Raw genomic sequence first — 25,819 nt, 5'->3', positions numbered from 1 at the left:
TTGGCTTTAATATTTTATTTAAAATGTTTTTATTTCGCTGTGTATATTCAAGAGTCAGGGAGAGCGTCCAGGTGTAACTACGGCTTTCGTTAATTCGAGGTTACAGGCTGGAAAATTCTTTTTCCCGGCCGCTGTCTGGCTGCAGCCGTGTGGGACAGGCCATGGGCGCTGCTGGTCCCGCGGCCCTGCCGCCAGAGCCCCCGTCATCGGCGCCCACCGCCGAGGGGCGGGGCCGGCCATTGGCTGAGGAGCGCCGTGCTGGGCGGGCCGGCGGCCGCGGCTCCAGCCCCTCATTGGCTCTCACCTCAGGTCGGGCAGCTTCGATTGGCGCGGCTCGCTGCCAATCTCCCGCGCCCACAAGCGCGCTCCGTGGCGGCTCCGCTCGTCCGTGCCGTGCGCGCGGGCCGGGCCGGGCCGCGCGCGCTGAGCCGTGATTGGCCGGCGCGGCGCGGCACGAGCGGCGGCACCTGCTCCGCATCCCCGGGAACGGCGGGGGCGCTGCGCGCGTGCGCGGCCGGGGATGCGCCGGGACCACCGCCCGTAACCACCGGTAACCGCCCGCCGCGGGCCGGGACCGCCGCCGGTAACCGCCCGCCCTGGGAGGAGCCGCGTCGCGGTGCTTGGTAACCAGGCCGGGAGGAGCGGCGGCCGCCCAGCCCCGCGGTGCTGGCGGGAGGTGCGTGTGGATCCCGTAGCGAGGGGAGGGGGCGGTGGCTCCCCTGCTCCGGCCCGCTCCCCTCAGCCCTTGGGGGGCGGTGGCCCCGGCTCGCCCGCGCCTCACGGCCAGCGGCGGGTCCCGAGGAGGGAATGGGGAATGGAGGGTCTGGGAGCTCGGCCCCTTAGCCCGGGCCGGGCAGGAGGAGCGCGGCCTCGGGGGTGAAGGATGGGCGCAGCGCCTGCTGCCCTCGTTCTCCCTTCGACGTATCCCAAAAAGCGGGTTCGTCTTGGCTGCTGACGGAACGCCGGGTGGCCGTTTGACCCAAACGTCTATTTTTTTATATATATATATTTTTTTTAATTAGAATATAAGGGGTTCTTGAAGATTTTTTTAGTGGAGCTCACTGTAGCAGCAAAATATCTGGAGGCACCTGCAGATGAGCAGCATTGCGGCTGGAGTAGCTGCTGAATTTCACATTCGGCATCCATTGCAGCACAGAGTGCTTATTAACAGCCCGGGTAAAGGGAGGGAAGTGCAGTTTTCACACCCAACAAAGGAAAAATTTTAAACGTAACAATTCTTGCATGCTGTTCATGGGGCAGTTTCAGCTGGATGTTGTCTTATGTCGGGCTGATGGCAATGTAGTAGAATGGGGGAGGAATACAATTGCAGCTCATGGTTAGGGATGGAAAAAGGGGTGTGTGAAAAAAATCCTCCACTTTTCGTGGCCCTGGATGGAAGGGGTATTTGGCCCTATGAAAAGCCCATGTGTTGATGCTGGATGCAGGAGCTTTGGACTTTGGAGTGAGAATGCCTGTCTTATTCCCTTTCTGCTTGAGAATCCAGAACTCTGAGAGTTATGTGAAAAAGGCATGAGCATTTTGCAAGTCCAAAAAGAATCTAGATCTAGTCTAAAAGATCCTGACCTCTTACTTAGTTCTGCAGCAGATGGAACAATGATGCCACTAACTTGTGGCATGTATGCAATACACAGAAGACCATGGTGCAGAGTTACAAGGGTTGACACGTTTTCACTGTGCAACCCAAATCATATCATTCAGGTGGGAAGAGACACCAGGAGGTCTCTCCTGACCTGCTGCTCGCAGCAGGGGCAGCCTTGAGGCTGGTCCAGCTTGCTCAGAGATTTTATCTGGGCTGTTTTGGAAAACCTCAGGGACTGAAATTAGGCAGCCTGTACCCGCTGCTTACCTGCCCTTGTGGTGAAAAAGAATTCTAATGTCCAGTCAGAATATGTTTTCATCTTCTGCCATTGTCTTTTATTAATACTAGTCCGTGTCTCAGAAAAAGCAGCTTGTTACTTGAGGTGCAATATTGTGCTGATGTTGCAGCACTGTTGCTGGTCCCTGGAGCATGCTTTGCAATAGCACTGCTGCCTTAAATGTACTTCTCATTTGTAGCTGTGCTGCAGCTACCCAGGGTGAAAAGGGACCAAGCTATGCAAAATGTAAGCTTAAAATTACAGGTCTGAATTTGACAAGATACATTGACAAGACTGATATTAAATATGTTCAGGGCTTTATGAGAGCCATATACTTTTAATTTGCTTTGTTCTCCTGAGGAAATTTTAGCAGTGGGAATCCTTTTGGCTTATTTTCATTGCCACCTTCAAAATAGAATTCCTCATAAGTCTTCATGTGTTAATTAGGAAAGTTCAGTAGGTTTTAAAGATAATTAAATGTGTAGTGTGAAGTTCTGTTTTGAGACGGGAAATTCATTGGCTTAGTTGAAAGATTTATTTTATATTCTAAAACTGTAGTGTGGCAGAGTTCACAAAAGTGAAAGATGCCATGGGTTGGTTAAAACCATCTTTGCCTGGCATTTGAGTGATGACTGTAAATGGTCTTGATAACATATTTCAGCATTTCTGGGATTATTTTAAAAGTCTAGCAAAAGATCAAAGGTTAAAATGCACCTTCTGTTCTTGAAGAAATAAGAGATATAATTGAAAGCTGAAGGAAATTAGGGAAGTCCTAGGTAGGATGAGGGTGTAGTGATAAGATTCAGTGGGAACAAAGTGAAAGCATCAGAAATTTTGGCAGGGAGCTGTTTGGAAAGGTGAGTACTAGTGTGACTTCTTGGGTGCCCTTGTTTGTGTATGGAACAAAAGTGAGTGGGGCTAATTACAGTAAAACTACAGCTACATAAGTGAAAAGCATTTTGGATCATACACAAACACACCTGAAATGTACTGGAAGAGAAAGTTATCCCTCTTCTTCTGCTTCAGGAGAAGCACAGAGCATCTGCATGGCAAACTAGGTAAGGTAAGGTAGGCAGGCTGTATGCTAAAAATGTAAATCTGATACATAGTTAATATATGACACTTGAGCTAGGAGCAAACGAGTCCAGAAGGTATTGATATGGAATTCTTTGCTTGTCCTAATAGGATGATTAAGGAACAGGAAAATGGGGTTGGTAAAACTGATACTGCTCAAGCAAAGGTGTTTAAAAATACACTGTAAGATTAAATGTTCACCTGTGATAAATTCAATTACTTTAAGTCCTCAGGGCAAGATTATTTTAAGTGCTAGAACTGCTAAGGAGGTCTATGAATTAACAATATCTCTAGTTTATTAATTTAAATTTTAAAAAAGGTCAAATACAAACCCCTAGTAAAATTTGCAGATAACTATTGAAATGTATCATCCGAAAAAAAGAGGGAACCACAGACTCACCATCTTCAGGCAAGGTTGTCAAGTCCCACAAAGAATGGCAGGGATTGTGGATAGTAGTGAGGCAGAAAATAAGAGTGGTAATATGATTAATGTAGTTTTGTGGAAAGTAGGTGTTAGTCCCAAAAAAAGAGGCTTTTGATTATTTCCTAGTATTGACTAGTACTATAGTGTGAAACACTTCTTTGAGATAATCCTGTGTTTTGGCTCTAAATATAATCAGTGCAGTTAATAATAAATTAATAGATCTTAAAAGAAATAAAACTCTGATACTGTTTGATCTCTGTATGTGTTGCTTGATAAAACTTTCAGGTGTTAAAAAATGAATGATGAAATAATTATTGGTGCAGTTATAATGTTTGAATTGCTTACCAAGTTTGATAAAACCAGGAAGGAAAAAAGAGACTCACACTTTCAGTGTAAGATAGTATCTGTAATTGCTGGGATGTTAGAGTTGTAGGGTAAACAATTTAATCTCTAAGGAGTGATGATGTAACTGAGAGCCTGGCTGCTTTCTCAGGTGCAAAAGGCACCTCACACCAGAGTATTTAATATAACTAGTAGTGGCTACAAGTAATGCAAGGCTTGGAAATGTCTTACAATAGCAAAATGAATACCAGCATTTATTTAAGATTACTGTGAATAGAAATTAGTAAGGACTAAGTGATAAATACCTGTGCAGAGGTGTCTAGAATCTGTCTTCATTCTGTTTCCAAATTCAGACAAAAATGATTTCAGAAAAAAAGCTTTTTTGCAAGACCTTTGAGGAATCTTGCATAGGCATTTTTTGACACTGCACTTCCTCAAACCACTGGATACTCTTAACACAAAATTAGATTTGTATGTCTTACAGATGTGAGGCAGAAAATACTGGGCAACCGTCTTTTTCACAGCAGATTAAATTAAGAGGCTGGGGCAGTTGTCTGCTATTGATATTTATACAGATTAAAGATTTTCAGGTTTCCCTGTAATTAGGAAGGTATTTGCATTTGGTCTTAAACTTTTGCTCTACCTAACTTAAACTTGAAAATTACTGGATAATAATTTTGAAACAGAAAATATTTTCTGATACCATCTACACTTTCTTTTGGCACTTACAGCTGCAGCGGCATAACACTCTGCACTTATTTAAATGTAGTCATTGGAAGTGGGGGCAAATACAGATGCAGTTCTGGCAGTAGATAATAATACATTCTAAATCTGTAATTTTATTTTTCCTAGCAAAAGGGGTGTTACTTATTGCTGCATTGTAGAGACTGATTCAATTTAATTACTTGTTCAGATTGTTGATGAATGAGAAAAATAAGAGCAGTTTTACTTAGTTCTTAAAAAAGCATATATATTGCAGTCAGATTCTTGCTAGATTTGGCAAGGTAAAGCAGCAGGCTACAAGCACTTCCACAGGGAAAACAGGAGGGAAAAGAGTGTCTGAGTCAGGGCTCAGTAATAATAAAAAAAAAAAAAATAAACAAATCAGCATATTATAGTGACAATGCTTTCTGATAGTGATTTCTCATTATTTTAGCGGGTTATCTTTCTTTTTTTAGACAAAGTCTGGGGTGAAATTGAAACAGTATTGATAATATCCTTGAAATGATATTTAAAATCTAAAACTTTGAATTCTTCAGCTAACCAAGATGCATTTCCAGTGGGACTGGCTGTGCTTGGGTGTCCTGATAATTACCTCAGTGACTGCAGGAATGGAGAACGAAGAAAATCTGGATGCAGATGTTGAAGTGGAGAATTTTGACAAGCAGTCCCAAGAAGCTGATGTTGACAGAGATAAATCTTCTATAGAGGTAAGATTATAGAAGTCTTTAGTTCAAGCTGGTTAAATACAAGATGCATAGTTATAACTAGGGCAAGTTAATCTGCATTTGAGAACTGAGTGGGTCTCCAGTATTGCAATCTGAGTTTTTCAGTCGCTCTGTGTGACATACAGGGCAAACTTAATGAATGAATCTCTTATGCCCAAGTGTAAAATCTCCTGCCTGTGGTTGATAGTAATGAAAAAGGTTTTTCTTCAATCTAGATACAGAACCTTTTGTTGCAAGTCCTAACATGCCACTTCTAAAAATGTGTATGGAAAGCACTTCGGTCTCACTGAGACTTTGACTTTGGACCAGTTTCTTGACTTCATCAGTCACAGCTGCCTTTTGACATTGTCTTTATTACCAGGAAATCTGTATGCTATTCTTCAAAACAGATGTGGACAGTAGATGGGAAAACAGGAGAATGGAAAATGTACACAGAAGGAAACAGGAAGGAAGCGGATTTGGTGGAAGTTCAGAAAAATTTTTGTGTTTTGTTTCACATAAGATGTAACAAAACTTTAGTTACGAGCTTTGAACAGAAGGAGCAACTTTTAAAATTCAGAGATGTGAAATTGCTCACTGATGGAGGGATGCACACAAACTATTAAAACGTGGGTGGGGGTTTTATGCTGCTAGGTATTTCTAATGAAAAAAATCTGTTGCTCTGCCTGGGTGGATTACTTCTGGAGATATGAGACTGGATTTCAAATGAAAAATTGTAATTTATGTTGGGACGTGTATCTGTATGTATCTCTTAGGTTGTGTACCAGACTCCAAAGCCAACTGGGGAAGTGTATTTTACAGAAACATTTGATGAAGGAATGTCTAGGTAAGCTTATGCCTTAAAATGATAAACTTTTACTCTCAGCAGTTTAACTTACAGTGGCAGGACTTAGTTGGTATTCATTTTTCTGCTACTATCTTTATAAAAATTATCTTTATGGGTATTAGAATTGGAAAGACTATTAATGCTTGCTCCAAATACATCATAATGTTAAGCTGGACATTTCATTTGTATATTGTACATATATGTATATTGTACATTTCAGATGTATTACTTTTTTGTGTGCGTGTTAAGGAAGCTTTTAATAAACTCTGTATTTATGGACGTTAAGAAAAATAATACAAAGATTCAGCTAGTTGGGTGTAACTAGCTGAGAGGTGAAGTGCCATTACATTTCAGTAGCAAACTCTTTCTTTTCACGTCACCTTGGGTATGTGTCAATTCTAAATGTCAAGTGCAAAAGCAGCACCTGTGATGACAGAAAAAATTTTATGAAATAGAAGAGGTGATAATGGTTGTTAAAAAACCCAGACAAACAAACCACTGAAAACCTTGATTAACAGATGCAGATGTTTAATGGGAGTACTTGAATGATATCATTCATCCAAGTTTCTAGCTTTTTGAGATCTGTTCAGAGATTAGTTTGCCTTTCTACTAAGTCTAATGTTCAAAGTTTTAGCTGCAGTGCTTGGGATTTTTTTGTCTAACTATGCATAATTTACGTAAGACTAAGGAGTATGGAAGAAAGATTTATGAGAATGTAAACAGCCTGCTGCCTTTCTTCCCTAAAATGTGGAAAAGAGTACCTATAAATTGACTAGGTAAGAATAGAGTAGCTTTTTTGAGGATGGACCTTGAAAATCCTTCACATGACTTGTAGAGATGTTTTACATCCTCACTGATCTCTCCCTTGTAGGCCAAGGATCTAGTTTGCTATTTATTTTTTTTAGCATCTGTTAACAGTGGACAAATGTGACTGCAAGGAGGAGATCAGGAGTATGTTTGCCCTGTTGGATGTCCTGTGTGCAGTACACTTGGAATCTTACCATTCCCTTTTGTCCTCTGCTATGCATGTGTACTGTTGCTGTCAGATAAAGCTGCTTTGGCAGATTTTTTTCATATCATATTGAAGGTACTATATTTGAAACTTGCTATTTTCTATGCATTATTTACACTACATGCATATCCCATTCTGCCAAACTGAACTTGTATATAAAACCGAAGCTTATTCAGAATTAAATAATTCAGGAATGTAATTACTTTAGACTTATAAGCATCTATTTATTTATAATTTTAGGAAGTATTTTGAAATGCTGCATTAGACTACTCTCCTTTAATTTTTCTTTGTATGTTCTTTGAACTACATGCAGTTCCATGATGCTGACTCAAAATCAGTATTACAAGTTCACAGCCTAGAAGCAAAAGCTGGTTTTCCTTTGTTTGTTAAATAATACAGCTTTGCATAGATAGACCAATGACCAGTATAATTTTTGTTTTAGATGGGTGTTGTCTGTAACTCTGAAAGAAGACATGGATGATAATGTGGCTAAATATGATGGTAAGCAGCTTTAATGTTTACCTCCACTATGTAGTTTGTGATGTTCAGTTGCTTTTTGAGAAATAACTACTATTTCTTTGAGAAATAACACAGAACTTATCTTTGAATATCTAGATGGCATAGGTCAAGAATGTTAGTTTGTATGATGACTGTTATCCTGAAACTGAGATGTGAAATGTTGCTTAGTGTGAAGATAACTTTTTTGTCATTCCAACAATGTATTGCCATGGATGATACCAGAATAACCTTTGGCATCTGAATATTTAATAATATTAATTTATGACTATTGTTTCTTTAGAACTGTCTTCTTTGAAATCATGTGAGAGAGATTTACCACTTCAATTTCAGTTGTTAAAACAGTTTTCTAAAGCACTGTGTTCCATTTTGCTCCATCTGTCCTGCTACTGATTCATGGATTGGTCTCTTGGTACGGCCTCTGAAACAAGAAAGTAAAAACTGCACAATCTTTTATTTTTCAAATACTTTTTCAGATTGCCTGTGCTTGAATGTGGGGCTCTTCAGTGGTTCTTGTACAGTTTAGTCTTAGAGTAGCAAAATACAAATTTTGAAAGCAATAATGAAAACCTTGTACTGATGGTTTAATCATTGCAGTTTGCACTTGTGATTTCCTAGTCTAGAATTGGCTGCTTAAAATTTTGGCAGATGTGTGATCTGCAGCAATAACTTTGTGACCTGAGTTTGTTTCATTCAAGAGGGAGTGGGGAGAAGAGGAAAAAGTCTCTACTACAACAGAGAAGTATTTGCTACTGTTCTTATTCTTAAATGAAATCAATTTATGTTAATAGAAAGTGGTAAAGGAAGCATAACTTGCAGAACTCTGTGCAGAACAGAGTAGAATTGATGATTTTAGATTTAGTGGTTACAAAAAATAATTAGTAAAATTAAGAAGTTGCAGAGGAGATAGTCACACAGATGAGGTGCTTATGAGGAATGAGAGCTCTATGAATACTTGGCTTCATATTAGATAAAAAATTGTCTTTAATGTCAGAACAGCCATATTTGCTTGAAGTCAGAAAATTCAGCATTTAATAAAGTCTGTGATAGACATATTTTTGAACTACTTTCCAATTCTTTTTTCCAGTCTTCTTGTTTTGCCTTGCGTTATTGTTTGGCCTTAGTTTCCTGGAAGGAACAATAGTGAAGAGGATGGAATTTTCCTCCTTTCTGCTATTAGGCTGGAAGGAACCAGGAATTTGTTGTTGACTTGCATATCTGCCCTTCCTTAACAACTTTGACTAATCACACTTCAGCTGAATAAAAGTAAATCACTGTTTTGTTTGCAAATCATAATTATGAATCTTCTCCAATTATATGCTGAGGAACTCCTGATGTTTTCTTCCTTTTTACATTGACACAGGCATTCTTCAAGATTACAGTGGGTTGTAAAAGGAGGGTTTTTTTTTTTCTGTGTTCTTTCCTGGAAAAAAACTCAGTGAATCTTGTCCTGTTAATCTGAGAAAATGTAACTGCCCTTTTAGAAGAAATCTTGTTCTTTGGATATTGGGCACATGTGTATTCAACTGTATTTATCCCAAAGTTGGAGAATGTATAAATATAGAATCTTCTACTTTCAAAGCTGTAGCCTTGTTTTGGACCAAATCTGATAATTCTTGGAAAGACTTTGGGGGAGGAGGAGGGAACTTCATCAATGCTGTGATGAGATTTGACTCAAGATGCTAATTCTGTGCAAGGAGAAAAAAGTAATGATGCAGGTCTTTAGCTTTACACAGTTCTCTGTGACTAATATTTTTTATGTGATGATGGTAGAAGTAAATCTACAATCTGGAGAAATATTTTATTCCTCTAGCCATTGTAGGATACCACAACCTAAAGATACAGATCTGCAGTATTAAAGTTTACTTAGAGATTTTTGTAAATTTGAGAACAACAAGGAATAACATTTTTGATGCCAACATTTCTTCCCTACTGTGGCAACTAGTCTTTATTTGTTGCTAACTCTTTGCTTTCAACAAGGCTGTGATTTCTTTACTTCAGATTGCATTTTTTCAGACTTTGTGTGTGTTTGTTTTAGGAAGATGGGAAGTAGAAGAGCTGAAAGAAAATGCAGTGCCTGGAGACAAAGGATTAGTGTTAAAATCAGTGGCAAAGTATCATGCAATATCAGCAATGCTAACAAAAGCATTTGTTTTTGATGATAAACCTTTGATTGTTCAGTAAGTAATACTTCAGATTTTTTTTCTTGATGTCTATTAGTAAGTTAAAACATTTTGCTTACATAGAAGTGTTTTGACAGTAGGTACTATACACAGTCTTAATATATTCATAAATAGATCTGCAGATTAGCAGTTATTTCCTATTTTCCTGATACTCTGAATGTTTTTATCACTTTCTTTTTGCCTAGATATGAAGTGAATTTTCAAAAAGGCATTGACTGTGGTGGTGCATATATTAAACTTCTCTCCAGTAGCAATGACTTGAATCTGGTATGTCCTCTTGCTTAATATTTGCTGTCAGTTGTTCATTTAAGGAACAGCTTGGTTCTCCATGGGTGATGTCTGATATCCAGGAAGGAGGACTTTTGTGTATGTTTAGTATGAGTTTCTGTATTAATAGAAGCTGTAGGATCTTAACTCATGTGCATGTTATTGGGTATTCAAATACAGAAAACATAAGTAGTCAAGAGATGCTCACATAACTGTGTAATGCAACATATTCTCAAGGAGAATAATTATATCTTATATTTTCAGGATTGTTTGTTGCTGTTATTTAATACAGAGAGAAAAATGTACTGATAAAATACTGGATATTAATATCCTAGGGTTTATCTTTATTGGAAAACGAAATTGTTATGAAGAACCGTAACTAGTTCCTTTCCATCTTTTAGTTTAATGTTTGTAGAGGGAGAGGTTAGTTGGCTCTTTTGATTTGTGACAAGCATTCCTATTTAGCATAAGGATAAAATCTAGAGATATAAATGTATTCATCTTCCTTGAAGAGACTGAGAGCTAGTCCATTCCCTGAGAACAGAGAGCTCTCGTCAACTCCCGAGGATTGATGAGTTCCCTTCATGCTTTACCCTATCACTTTTCATTTACTTTTTAGAAATAGATAACTATGCTCTGTGCCAAGAAGCAGAAGTAGCAAAAGTGATGTAATAAAATGTCCAGTATAACACATGCTCAGCTTTCTTGCTTCTACAGGAATACTTTTTTGACAAAACTCCTTACACAATTATGTTTGGACCAGATAAATGTGGAGAAGATTACAAACTACACTTTATCTTCAGACATAAGAATCCTAAAACTGGAGAATATGATGAAAAACATGCTGAACGTCCTGATGTGGACCTAAAAAAATTCTATTTGGACAAGAAGACACATCTGTATACTCTTGGTATTGTTTAATTCTTTAAAGTGGAATTCCAGCTCTTTAATTGGAAAGGAGAGATTGAAAATGTGGTTTCCTCTGCTGAAGCTTTGTAATTGAGTCTTTGTTTGTAATAGCCTGTAAATACTGAGTGGTGGTTGCTTAATGATTCGGGTTAATGGTTTAATGACTGGGCTTAACTGCAGGACATAAAAGTAGCTTTCAAATACTGCTGCTGCTTAATATTCAGTTACAGGAAAAAACATATCAGCCCTGTCTAGCCTTTACTAATAAATGCCTTCAGTAATTATTATATTAAAACTGTTTTTACTGGGAAAGATGTTAAAATATACAACTGCCCAGTATTCTAGGAAGGTGTCAGAGTTCAGAGGAATGCAGTTAAATCTGTAGCATGCCACACACCACTCCTTTCCACGTGTTAAGAGTTCTCACCAACACCTGCATCTGAAGCAGAGTGCCTGAACAGATAGGTCTGCACAGACTCTGAAGTGAATGAGTATGGGCTGGTTTTAATTCTTCTTGTACCAGTGAAATGTACAGAGAAATGAAAGTTAAGTGAATTTTTACCCCCTTTTTCTAACTTCTGAGGAAGAATAGCAATCAGAGAATGGGCTAATCTGTGGCATGCTGCAAATCCAGCCAAACTGACTGTACCTTTCAGCTTCCACTGAATAATGATAACAATAACAGAAGACACGTTCAAGTGCTGCTGATGGGAAAATTTAGTGGTTTCTAAAATAGATTGCTGTAGTATGCCACAGAAAACTTAAACTTCAGGGTAATAGGAATCTCATAATAAAGGAATGCATGCATTCCTGTACTTGGATTGTTTGTTAGAAATTATGAATCAAGGTACTTGAACTTGGTTTGCATTTATTCTGTTATAATTGTTCAAACAGACTCCATAGAGCTATGTGATTCCAATGCATTTATGTGACTGATAAGAGTAGTTTAAAAATTAGTTCTTTGTATTTTATCTAAAGGTGATAGGGAGAGTTCATTTTTGCATTTGTGGATATTTTAATACTGTTGAAAAATTTCAGGCTGGAAGGCCATCATTAGATATTATCTAATTGTTAGATATAATTAGATATTATCATACCGTTACAAGACTGTTACTCTGGTTTTCTTAACCTGTCTTTAGAAAACTGTCATAAAAGTAGAATGGCAATTCCTTTTACTTAATCATCTTCATTATGTTGAATGGACAGTGGAATATGATTTTTAACCAGTGAGCACATTTATAAGTGCTTATTAGAAATAGATGTGGATGCTGAGTCTGACACTGCTCGGTTCTGTGACCTTGGCCTCTCAGTTACTCACACTTGCTAACATCCAGGAAATGCTTTTCAAATGTTGAAGCATTTGCAGTATGGCATTTGAGAGAAATGGCTGTTAGAGGTTAGAATCTGATAGAAAATGCTGCTTTGATCCTACTGTGATGTTATTGGTTCCATTCTTGTTCCCACACTTTCAAGTGTGAAGTTATAAATTAGTAGCAGAGATGCCTTTTGGGACAAAGATCCTTTTTTCCACTGTCTGTGCTTTTGAAGTAAAACCACAGAATTTTGGCCGAGTTGGTAGGATTTTGAAAAGTCTCTTAGGATGTGTTTGGATGTGTTTCAGCAATTGAATTTTCCTCAAGTTTCATCTTTGGAGGCCTGATGGTGGTCATACATCCCCTCAAGGGCAATGTTTTGTGTCCAGATGCAGTGCCGGAGTGAGGAGTCTGTCTCTTCAGCTAGTGAGGGTCCTGTTAGCTGTTAAGTTGGCTAAGTCTGCACTTATTGTATAGTTCTGGTTAAATGTGTCTGTAAAATTAAATGGCTCCCTTATTTCTTCAATTTAGTGCTGAAACCAGATGATACATTTGAAATATTAATCGACCAAACAGTTGTCAGTAAAGGAAGTCTTCTTGAGAATATGATTCCTCCAGTAAATCCTTCCAAAGAAATAGATGATCCTACTGATCAGAAGCCTGATGACTGGGATGAGAGACCAAAAATACCTGATCCAAATGCTGTCAAACCAGATGACTGGTAAGGAGAACATTTTAATTTTTACAATGTCTTTTACATACAGGTTATTTTATTTGAAAGATTTGACTGGTTTTGTGTTGGGGTTTGCTAATGACAGTTGGAATACATTTCACTAAAAGCACTGAAGTTTGAAAACATAATTGAGGTGGGTGTAGGGATCTGGTCATGTTCCAAGGAGACAAATACAATTGTTATTTGCTGATTTTGTACCCTGCATGGTTTGAAGTAGTAACTAAGGTTGCTACATGAGAATAAGAAGTTTTTTCTACCGTATAGTCTTAATTTACAATGAATTTCTACTTCTGTGTGAACCTACTGTTCTTGTGGCAACTCAGGAAAAGTAGGGAAAACCTCAATGGGAAGACCTGACTGACACCTGTCACTTGATATCAGCAGTTTCTGGACTCAATAGCACTACAAAACAACGTATATATAATCCAGATATTTATAAGCAGATAATTAATTATATGTCTGATGTTCATGATCAGTGAGTCTAATTCTGTTGTGTTTTTGAAAATCATTCCCTTAATGCCAGTTGTATTCCTCAGAACAGAACATTAGTCCAAAGTCAGGCTGCTGTATTTTCTAACATATCTCTGTAATTGAAGGGATGAAGATGAACCTGCCAAAATAGAAGATCCTGATGCTGTTAAGCCTAAGGGGTGGCTCGATGATGAGCCACAGTATGTTCCAGACCCTAATGCAAAGAAACCAAAGGACTGGTAAGTGCAGGTTGTTACTGTATTTAGTAGATCAGACTGTTCTCTGTGGCAGATTATTAGTTGTGGAAGTCAGTCCAAATCTCATTGTCTTTTGAGGTAGTAAATTGGAATGTGTAAGGTATGGCCACATATTTGTTGATGTGGGGGACTGCTTCTATAAAAACATGAACTTGTCCTTGCCTGTTGTTTTCTGAAAATAAACAAGTAATACCAGAATATGAAGGTCCCCTTGGAAAGAATTTACTACAGTTTAAGCTGATAACTTAAAACCATAATGTAAGTCTCAAAGGGATCTGTAAACATACTGGGTAGAAGTCTTTCAAGCTGTCTACAGATTTAGGAATGTAATTCAAGTCAGTCATGCTGTGGTAGTCATGAACGTGAGACCTTTGAATATAAAGGTGTAGCACTCATTAAAACAAGTGTTTATACTGTTGGGTAAAGTTCTGGGAGCTCAGAGTTCTGAGGTTTTTACAATAATATGCATGGACCCTAACTTCAGACTGCTGTGTTTGACACCTGGCTGATCTTAAAGCAGTTGTTAGGAATTTTTTTTTTCTCTCTAGGGATGAAGAAATGGATGGGGAGTGGGAAGCCCCTCAGATCCCTAATCCAAAATGTGAGACTGCACCTGGTTGTGGAGAGTGGGTGCGTCCCATGAAGAATAACCCAAAGTATAAAGGAAAATGGAGGGCACCTATGATAGATAATCCTAACTATCAGGTAATAGCCAAACTCTTGGTCATTGCTAAAAGACAGAGAGTTCAGCAGAGCAAGCAAGTCAAAGTAGTATATTTACTTAGGCTTTTTTGCAGTATACTTATATTTTAGAATGAGTCTGAATACCTCACTAATTTGAGATTTTTTTTGCTTTTAATTTTTTTTTGCTTGATGTATACTGGGAAACAATGTTTCCTGTGCTAAAACAACTTAGGTGTTTAAAGTTGCCTTTTGTAGTTTGCATTGGTACCATTTATTTAGTCTGGTCTTCAAAATTGTATTCTGAATTACAGTAAGGTTTTAGATATGAATCTTTTGAATTAGTTTGTTTTTTAATATTAACAAATGAAACCTTTCAGTAAGCAGATTGCCTTACCAGTTCAATTTCAGAGGAAGCATCAATTTTGGATAATTAAATTCCCCACCTCCCCTCCAAATATAAGAGGTAATCAGGTGGATATTAAAGAGAGTTACTTGCATTAGTTATGGCTGAGGAGTACTTGAATCTGTTTCTGAGGATAAGATCCTAAGCAGGTTTGCAAACAAAATTTGGCTCTAGTTGCGCAGGTATCATAATACTGAATTTTCCTTCCCTAAAATTTTCTCTAGCACTTCTGGTAAGAGTCAGTTATTACTGTAACCTCTACAGTAAAAAAGAAAAAATTACTTAGGAGGTCTGCCCTAAGCCATAAATTTGAGACCCATCTGCCAAAAATCCTACAGGCTATTTCCAGTTGTGTTTTAGATGGGTTAAACTCTTCTTCTTGTCTTTTGAAATGAAAGTTCTTATTATTTTGAAATCTCTTTCACAAGTTGTTCTTTTGGCGAGCTATAGGTAATATGGTTACATTTGTTTCCATTAACAGGGAATCTGGAGCCCTCGGAAAATACCAAACCCAGATTATTTTGAAGACCTTCACCCATTCAAGATGACACCTGTCAGTGCTGTTGGTTTAGAACTCTGGTCTATGACATCTGATATTTACTTTGATAACTTCATCATATGTTCAGAAAAAGAAGTAGCAGATCGCTGGGCAGCAGATAGCTGGGGCTTGAAGAAATTAGTAGCAAGTGCTAATGAGGTATAAACTTTATTATGTTCTTGATAGTAGAAAGTAGTGAGGAAGCTGTGGTGTTGGAAGAATTTTCTGTCAATGCTGACAGAGTGTTAATTTGTCTGCAATTTATAATTATGCTGAGTAACTGATGGGTTTTCAGTCTTGTAGTTTGGCTTTTTTTACCTTTCCCGGATGAATATTTTCTTGAGGTTAAAAGAGTACTGCATTTTACTTAAACACCTAGTGAGACATTGACATTGTGAAGCCTTGTGCTGTTCACATTGATATTAGAAATTCAGTACCTGACAGCAAGTGAAAGAATGAAGGCTGAGTTGCTTACACTCAAAGACTTCCCCTCCTGCCCCCTCACCCCATTTTCCCTTGTGGCTATATCCATGATATATATTCCTGAGATGCTTCTATCCCATGAGGAATGAATAGTCTAATGTTTGTTTCTGTTTAATAATTTTAGGCCTTTGGCTGCTTAGGTGTGTGTTATGCAGCTCTGAAAATATGACATGTGTGTTTATAGAGCTGCATCTGTTCTGTTTGTCTGTGTGCATCCGCATTTTGTTTGTGCGCTGCACTTTGACAGCCTTCCCCTCCCTTCCCTCGGCTGTGGGGTGGATGTGCCCGGCCATTCGGGATCGTGGGGCCCTCTAGTGGCTGCCTGCGCTCCTCTTCTGTCCAACACTCCTCTTATTCAATGGCAACAGCAGGCTGCACTTGTGGGGGAGAAACCATGGCTTGGTGGCAAATGTGGCCAATTCCTTACAGCTGCTTCTTGTCACAGAGTGAGCAAGTAGCAACAGCATATCCATCCGTGCCAGCAGGAAAGCTCTCTCTTCACACAACCTTGCCCTTTTCCAAAATATTTGGGTTTATGTCTGAACCTGTATCTGTACCTTTACACACAATGGCAAAAAAAAATTCCTTGTAAGTCCCCTTGTTCCACTGTGCCTCTCAAATTTCCTCAGTTCCTGATGTAGCTCTTACAGAGATGCACAAGGCACTTGCCTAAGTGTCTCCACTGTGTAAGTCAGAACTGTTCTGGGACAACAATTTACTCCCTGAATAATTGGCTGCCAAAGGAGAGAAGGTGGTAGTACAGGTGGAGCCAGCATTGCTCCTCAGGAACTGCTGCCCTCAGGCTCTTCATGCTTTGGAAACTTTCAGCTGAGTTGGCACAGTGGGCAGGAAAAACAGAGTAGCTGGGGAAGGGTGTAAAGTGTGAAGTTGCCAAGACTCCAAAAGTTACTTTACAAAGCTGAGTTGTGGCCACTCTGGTATGCTTGGAGTTGTACATCTGTTCCTTCTCACTCAACACCTCCCATTTATTTGTAATTTATAGAGTCGTTGCTTTACTAGTATTGAAATACAGTATTGTTTTAGTCATTAAAAAGAAAAGGTAAAGAAGGGTTTTGGACAATATAAATGTATACAGTACATTTCATGAAGTTATTTAAGTGTTGAGAGGGATATAAATACAATTCTTTTATTTATTTTTTTATTTTTATTTTTTAATACAGCCTGGTATGTTTAGTCAGTTGTTGGCTGCTGCAGAAGAACATCCATGGCTTTGGGTTCTTTACATCTTTACTTTAGCACTCCCTGTTGGTCTAACTGTGTTGTTCTGCTGGCCAGGAAAGGTTAGTGAAATCTACTATATTTTCATTTGGTTTTATTCTTAATACTTTATTTGAAAACTCCGGAGCATCTGTGCAACAATATCCCCTTTTAATATGCCATTGGTATTACTTAGCTTACAGTGCCTATTTAATTCTTAATTGGAGTTGAAATATAAATAAGTTTTTAATTTGTTCTAGAAATCTGATGAATATATTGACTTCAAAAAAACTGATGTATCTAAGCAAATTGCAAAGGGAGAACTAAAAGAAGAGACAGGAGAGTTTGAAGATGATGAACTAGAAGAGGAAAAAGAAAATGAATATACTGGTGAAGACGGTAAGATGAGTGTGTCAGCTTGCAGTTTGGTTAAAGACATAAATAGAACTAGTTCATGGATTGCATTGTCAATAATCACACCCTGTTATCTTAGACTTTGTGAAATGTGCCTTGCTTTAAGCCTTTTGTCCTCTTTGATAACTTCCCGTGAGTGGTACCCCATGGCTAATAGCTCTGATAAATATAAGCAGAAAGTAAGGCTCTACTCAGCATTTTTTCACTCTCAAGAAATGAATATGCTTCCAGCACTCTTTTTTGTGTTTTTAGACAGTGATACATATGTTATCCCTTCTAAATATTTCATGTATTAAATACATTTTAATTGTTCAGATATAAGTACTTGAAACAGTTAAAGACACTTTATCCTTTAAAATAGGACTGGAATAGCTTTGAGTTTCTAACAGAAATACACCTCTCTGGGAGGGTTATGCTATTTTATTGGTCACTGATTTGAGTTATTCTTGTTAAAGCTTGAAAATACAGTAGGCTTGACCTACTGAAATCTGCAGTTTCCTTTATGTTGCTTTTTAGCAACTTATTGCATGCCTGCCAAGGTGTGTCTACTGCCCAGGGGAGAAATTAATCAGTAACAAGTCAGTAGGTTGAGCTGTACTTCAGCATCCAAGGATAAAATCATCTTGTGTTCCTGTATTGAAGATCACTGGGTACTGCTCAGCTATAGCTTTGAGGGGCTGTTAGCATTTCCCTGTGTCTATATAATGAATAAAAACCAAAGCACCTAACTCACAATGCATTATCTTGACTTTGATGAGAAAATTTTTAGCTTCAGAACTTTGCAAGATTCTGCCTCTTATTTCACTCTTCCTTGGTGAGAACAAAGGAAGTGACAAGGGACTGGCATGGATAATTAGAGACATAGCAGACATTCATGTTTTGTTGGGGTTTTTGTCTTGGTACTGACATCACTTTGTATTACTGAAACTTGGTGGGTTTTGTCTGTCTTTGCACCATGTTCCATGAGTGTTGATGGCTTCTGTCTGTGTAACTTAAAGGTTTTCTCAGCATCAGCATTTCCCATGCCAGTACTGACAGAATTGAGTGCATATTTGGCACAGTGCTTGCCACACCAAACTTAGTCCATCTGCCTTGCTGTTGGAGAGCCTTACCAAGGCACTTAATTATTCTGGTTATGCTACATACATTCTTTACTTTAGCTTAAATTGTAGGTACATGATTTCAGTGTTGTATCTTCCTACATTTTCCTTTTGATCTTACTCTACTCGACCTGTTCTTTGCTCCCGAATTACAGATTCTGTTTTATTCTACCCAGTCTTGGCGTAGATCACAGTTTGTATCTAATATGCTGCTGTTGCAAGGCTGCCATTCCTCAATTGCAATATTCTTCTGTTAAGTCACTTAGTTTATTTAATTACAACACATCACTTAATAAATAATACGTTAAAATGTGTGTTTTGATGTTAGAAATAAAGCCCGGGCAATTGCAGAGGAACATTGTTCAGCTCCTACAGCTGTCTTAAATTGTACTTGGAACAGCTGTTCATGGTGCTGCAAAGGTAGGTTCTATTTTAGACCTTTACTTTTTAGTTACTAAACAGAACAGAGAGTAAAACGAACCTATCTAGCTTTTGCATGACTATTCCAGGGTTTTCAAATTCTAGGCTTCAGAGGGAAGGATTACACTTTGCTGTCATAAGACTTCATGGTTTCATGCTTTAAGAATTGCTTGCCTTGCCTTAGCTTCCTGCCACCTTTTACCACTTGCAGGTTGAAATATTCCCTTTTTTTTTCCTATTGCTCTTTTGCCTCTTTGTATCTTGAGAGCTATAGAGAATTTGTCTTCTGCCTCCTTTTCCTGATTCTTTTTGCTACAGAGAGAAGAGAAATGGATGAGATAAAACGAGAGCTTATAAAGGAGACAAAGAAGATGGGAAGGGAGGCTCCTGTTTCAGGTACTGGAAGAGGGAAGTAATTTGGGCCAGGACTTGCAAGTCGGTCTCTCCTATCTGTTTTCTTCCCTCTACTTGCTCTCTGATGATAGAACTTCAGGCTGGTGGATGCCAGCTTCCATCAGGTGCAGATGCAAGTTTCCTCTGAGACTCCTCCCTATGATATTTGTAGTCATAAATATTTTCTACTAGTATTTTGTCTCTTTATGATTTTTATAGTTTTTTCATAGTCATTACCTCCGCCTTTGGTTTTTTGGAGTTGAAGGCAATGAGGTTTCGAGCTGTGGAATACTGAGTGACTTGAGATCCACATTGTATCATGGGACCATTTGAAAAAGGAAGAAAAAGAAAGTGCAGCACAACAGCAAATATTAGAAACACTTGGCAATTTCTTTAACACCAGTGACAATGAGTTGCTGGCAGACTACTTCTTGAAGGGCATTGTTCATGGGATTTACTGTTGTATTTTGTTCTGTGTTAGTTTTTGTGGCCTTGTTTATTTGTCTGCTTTGTCTTCTTGCTTTCCTTGACCTCTAGAAAGATGTTGCAGGATGTAAAAGAATGTTGTCACAAAATGAAATTTCAGGGGCACAGTCTGAACCTTATTTGTCAAGCTCTACATTTATTTATAGGAAATAATACTTAAATTACTATTTGATTAAATTTAAAATAATAATTTTAAATAGTATAGTTTTCCAGTTCTGGGTTCTACAGCTTCTGATGTCTGAAGTATTTTTTATTTGGGTTTTTTTCCTCTCTATTGAAATTCGTATGTATGGGAGGAGCTGGATTTGCATAATTGATAATTTCCAATCTCTTTATTAGAATATGAGTAAAAGTTTTGTGATTTTCTGCCAAGCTCTTCTATTAAGGGCTTATTTTTAGGACAGAGATCTTTGTCTACATCTTTCTTAAACCATTTTTATTATTTGGTCATATTTCTCCTTCTGATAATAGAAATAGAGACATAGTAGATACAAACCAGGTATATTGATAGATGACAAAACTAACGTCTTACTTCATAACAATTAGTGAAACTCTGTTTGGCTCAATTTATAGCTATATTGCAACCAAAGTTCTTGGTATTTCTACAGAAATCTCAAATATTTTAACAAATTAGGTATTTCTAGATTTTCATCACCAAGAATCAGGAGAGTCTGGTCTGATATGTCACTACATTCTAAATTTGTATGGATACTTCTGTTTCAGTTTAACCGAGATGCAACAGTAAGAATTTGGTGTAGGTACAGATTTTTGATATTTGTTTTTGGCTTTTTTCCTATTTTTTTCACACCTAAGTGGTGCTTATGAGATGTAGATATGACCTGACAAAGACAGGATTGAGCACTGCTTCACTGCTGTTTTAAAATAAGCCACTGGCAGACTGCTAAGTCGCAAAATGCTGATGACTATCCTTTTGTCAGGTCTAAGATTTCTTTTTTACTCTTGATAGAAAGTATTGTAAAGGGTACTAGCAGTGCAGTAGTAGTGCAAGCTGGGCATACTTTGAGTGAGCTAAGGGGTGTACAGCACTTTTCTGACTAGTTTCTGCATTGCAGAAATGCCCAAAAAGGGGGGAAGTAAAGAGCTGCTTATCCCTCAATCAAAACAGTATGTCAGAAGGACTCCCTGCTGGAAAGGGGAGTACCCTTAGGATGTAGGAGTCTCCCATGCTGGATGACTGATAACTGCAATATTGTACTTCCCCATCGAAATCAGGATTTAGTCAGATTTGGGATGCCTGAGTTATCCTATTTTGGACTCTGCTCTCAAAACTGTCCAATACAGTAGCTAGTTTTAAAATAAAGTACATCAAGTCCTTTAAGTTAGTAACTGAAGACAGTATGGGCTTTTATGAAAAGAGGCAAAGTTGGAGCTATTAAAATTGTTTATTAAATCTGGCCATTACTACTTTCTACAAATTACTACTTTCTACTACATTCTACTCTCTGTATCACAGGGATGTTTTTATGGGGTCTTCTAAACAAGCAGTTCATTCTAGGACTGAAATTGGCTTATTTTTCTTACTAGTATATCTGGATATAGTGTATTTGTAATTTGGTTTTGTTTACCAAGTAAAATCAACTTCTTCTGCAGAAGATGAAGGTGAATATGTTGAAGATATTTATGATGATGAAGAAGAAAATGAAGTTCCACATGAAGAAGAAAATCAAGTTCCAGATGAAAGTCAAGAAGGTGATATATTAAATAAATCTGATTCAGAAGATGAGGTAAGTTGTATTTTTCCCTACTTTCTCCTTGCCATTGTCTGATATCATACTTCTAACGAAGCCCAGTTACCTACAAATGTTTTTCTTCTGTTGAGGCATAAAACAAATCCTGAGGCAGAAATATGTTTTCCTTTGAGTTTGACACCTCAAATGCTCTGCATCAATATGGTTATAATATAGAAGTGATTGGGCAGCTCCCTAAACATGAAATGTTTTTACAGGAGTATAATTTTTAACAGATTATAAATGAATTGCAAGTCTTGAAAATTTGGATGCTGCAGCAGATTGGTCAGTTTTCATTGTGCTTCTTAATTGATAGAACATGTGCTTCCAACTGAGTAGCTTTTTCCAAAGACCTAGAAAAACCTTAAGTTTTTCAGTTACATATTGGGGGTTTTTTATTCCAAGATAAAACTTAAGCAAAATAACAATACTGTTTTTGAACACAGTATCTGCAGTTTCATTTTTCTCGTGCAGATTAATCCAGTCAGCCAGATATTCCACAGAGTTATTTTCATAAATAATCATTGCAGAATGGAATATTTACTTTTCTTGTTTGTCAATTACTCATTATTTATTTATTTAGAAACTGGTAGTGTATGAAACACTTTCGATCCACCCATTGATCATCTTGTGGTTGTCACTCCCTAAATGAGTCACTTTCCAGGTTAAAGGAGTTGTTCAATGTAATGTTAACTTATTTTCATGTAAAACTCTTCTAGGAAACTGTACCTTGCATGAGGTTGCATTGTTTCAGCACTGAAAGTCTTTGTCAATTACCCCTTCTCTTTGTTCCTGTAAGAAGTTTTCTTTTCCTTGTACATTTACCCAGGAATACAGTATGTACTGAACCTTACTAAGATTCAGGTGACTCCTTGTGAAAGCAATAGCAAGCTCTGACTGTGTCTGTGGCATGACACAGTGTCACAGTGAGGCCATGGCTTCCTTCTCTCTGAGTGTTTTCAGTGTGTAGGTGTTTCTGTTGTGAGCTGTGTGGAACACATCATGTACCCATGTCCTCACTCAGGCTGGGCCACATTCTGTCAGCTGTTCCTTCTAAAGGAGGTGCTGCCATTAGGTGATGCAGGAGAGTGAGGAAGCAATGCACGGGCTGAGAATGGATTTCACATTGGAAAGGCTTTCTCTGAGCCTCTGTAAGCCCATTGCTTTGAAACTGGGAACACCACATCTGATTTAAGGACAGTTTGCTCTATTTGTAGCTCTCCAAAGGGAACAGTTCAAATGTTTTAAATGTGTCTTACTTCAGAAGTGGAAATAAAATTAGCAGAAGGTGCATTTTAAGGAAGTTGCTAAATTAATTTAAAAGTAACTGCTTTTAAACCAGCAAAGACAAGGGCAAAACCAAATTTCAGACATCAGTTTAGACATGCTGTTCTCTTCCTTCCGAATATAGAAATGAAAAGTCTTCTACCCACTTTATTAATCATCAGATTAGAAGTGTGGAAAAAATGTCCTATCACTTAAATGCTGCATTTAGTGATAAAATGACTGGGGAAATCACGAAGAGGAATAACGTAGCATGTCAGTTTCAATAATTAAAAGAGGTTTAAAATGTTAATGCTGAATTTTATTTTTTTTTCAGAAGAAAGAAGCTGTTGAAGGAATGGGAGATCGACCACTGAAATCAGTGCGCAAAAGAAGAGTTCGAAAGGACTGAGTTATTTCCAGCCGTGAGACAGAGACAGTAACTTTTGGTGTGCCACTTCAGTGGGCCTGGCGCAAATTCCTGAGCTTTGACAGGAAAAGGGGGGGCTTATTGCTCTTTAACCTCCTGTTTTAATTCTCTGACCTCTTTAACAATCCCAAACTTCCTCAATTCCCTTTTTTTAAGGATAAATGCTGTCTGCGAAGAGTTAGCTGGTATTTCACATTCAAAATAAAAGGGAAATTACAAGTTGACCAACTGATTTTTAGGTGAAGATTCTTAAGATTTGAAGTTTCTTAGAAATTAGTATTAGTTGGAGATAAACTTACTCTAAATATTTTTTTAAATGAATGCATTCTAATACTTTTGTAGCTCTAGCACAAAATAAGCTGTTTACAGTTTTCAGCTAAAAGAAGGTGGTAGTATAGATGTAGCATCTATAGCAGTTCACACTGCTATGAGAAAAGGTACTTTTTTCTGTGCAGAGCTAAATGCAATAATTGTTTTTGTATGATGATTTTGTGCTAGCAACAATTTTTATTGTAAATTATTTATTTTAGTTGATCTTGTTACATGGGTGGTCACCTGTTCACTTTAGGCATTGGTTACAGTAATTTATTTTCAAGATATATTTTAAAGTAGAATACAAGTGGTAATTGATGTGACTTGTTTTACTCTTGAATGCAGGTATCAAATCTGCAGAAGTCATATACAGATGATTTTTCAAACTTTTATAGTTCTCATGTTCTAAAACAGTGGTATGACCTTTTTATAGAATACTTGCTAAGTGTATATTGTCACCTAAAAATATTTATTAATTCTTGCTTAATATGAAATTTATTAATATAGATAAGAATTTTTGATGGATTAAGTTTTTTACTATGTGAGTAACTTGGGCATTCTCATAATATGGTTTAAATAAACTGCTTATTGTAAAGAAACTTTGTTTTGTTGAAGTTCAGCTGTGTATTAAACAATAAAATTTCAGTCACCAGAAACCTCTTTCTGCTTGGCAGCTGCCTGTAGTAGTAGTAGAATATGTAGATGTTAGCAAAAGTAGTCATACATTACAAACAAGTAGAAATATATTGACTCATAAGGAATCTTAACAGATTTTTTGTGCCTGACATAACATTTGTCTGCTTTAGAATGAAATGTTTTCACAGCAGATTCCATAGAAGTCTCTAAGAAATGAATGCTTTGCCCTAATGGAGAAGCCAATGTCCTCAAGTGCTTGTTTGAAGTGTTCAAAAGTTAATTATATTTGACTTTTACTTGGTGTGAATTACATGGAAATGTCTCCAGGTTTTTGTTTGATTTGGGGCTTTTTGTGTCTTTTTTTAAGTTAACTGCAAGTTCCCACCTCTTTATTTAGGGTCTCCATGAAAAAGGTAAGAAGTGAAGACTCCAGATTACTCCTCAGGAATGGATAGAAGCTGTTAGCAGTGTAGTGTCCTGCTGGCAATAGTTGCTGTGAGCTGTTTGGAGCATTTCAGCTCACCTTTAAATGAGTTATGACTGAGTCTGATAGAAGTCCTTTGGAATTATTACAGCATTTGGGTTTCCTGGGGGTCTGATTTGTTTGTTTGCTTAGGGGGTTTGGAGTTTTTTCTTTTTTCTCTGATATGTGATAGTTACTCTAGTTTCTTCGATGTAATTCAGTTACTCCAGGTATTGGTCACCCCATGGGGTATGCTTATCTTCCCTTAGGGTTTTGAACTTGAAGTTCCCATGAAGTATTAATTGATGCCCATCAGCTTTGATCACCTAGAATCTAGAGACAGCATACATCCTTCTGCCCATCAGCTTCCTTGGATCTAGATTTATGCTGGTAATTAGAGGAGAAATAACAGAGATGTTGAGGATTTGAGGCTCTAGAGGTAAAAATCCAGGCAAAAGGGCAACCCCTGTTCATTGATACAGTGTAACAATGAGATTTTACCCACACTTCCTGTGCATTGTTCATTTTTTTCTGAATGGGCATTTTTGGGAAACACACTTCATCTTGCTATCATGGTTGCTTGAAAGAGCTTTAAAGTTAACAAAATAATGATTTTCAGTTCCAGCATGTCTTGCTATTAAAACTGTCAGTCATCTTTGGAACTCCCTAAGTAGCAAGATCTCCACAGCCTGTACTCCCTCTGGCTATGTTGTAGCTTGGTGAAAGAGCTCTTACTGAGGATGGCAGATCCCATTACTGAACACTTTTTACATGCAGGGAAGGCCAAGTAGTACTGAGGCCCTTTTATTTAGTTACAGCTGAAGCTACTTTTCACTTGGCATCTACATTCATGAAGGCATGATGAAGTAATAATTCTGGTTTCTGTCTCAAGTAAAGCTCAATAGAAGTGTAGGATAAAGTAACACTTCTAACTTGGCTTAATGGTCTCCCACATGAAGGAGTGCAAACTGTAGCTTTTTGACAACAGTAGGTGCTTCTCCTTCCAATCTGTTTCCTTTTTACTTCAGCAAGTACAGAAAAGTAGACAGAAATACAAGATTGATGGCTGAACATAGCAAGTGAGTCAGCAACTGAAGCTTTGCTAAAACTAAATTCATTAACCCAGGTTTAATCTCAATTCCATCTAGTTTTTCAGACAGTTCAGCTACATCAAAA

The 25,819-nt window shown here is 37.8% G+C and overlaps 1 protein-coding gene across 1 annotated transcript; it reads left to right on the top strand.

Annotated features, from left to right (window-relative positions):
- The first annotated feature begins 614 nt into the window (after positions 1-614).
- Positions 615-24,146, top strand: CLGN (calmegin). Its single transcript, XM_083861369.1, has 16 exons — positions 615-676; positions 4,977-5,147; positions 5,921-5,991; positions 7,446-7,504; positions 9,558-9,699; positions 9,888-9,969; positions 10,687-10,879; positions 12,723-12,912; positions 13,521-13,634; positions 14,201-14,357; positions 15,221-15,436; positions 16,942-17,061; positions 17,239-17,377; positions 19,231-19,308; positions 21,403-21,536; positions 23,140-24,146. Exons 2-16 carry the CDS (start codon positions 4,986-4,988, stop codon positions 23,212-23,214), a joined length of 1,932 nt encoding a protein of 643 aa, XP_083717495.1. The 5' UTR covers positions 615-676; positions 4,977-4,985; the 3' UTR covers positions 23,215-24,146.
- The last annotated feature ends 1,673 nt before the right edge of the window (positions 24,147-25,819 follow it).

This window comes from Zosterops lateralis, assembly GCF_965231275.1.
Source record: "Zosterops lateralis genome assembly, chromosome: 5".
NCBI lineage: Eukaryota > Metazoa > Chordata > Aves > Passeriformes > Zosteropidae > Zosterops > Zosterops lateralis.
The sequence above is the reverse complement of the archived record's forward strand: the minus strand, read 5'-3'. Positions and strand labels throughout refer to the sequence as shown.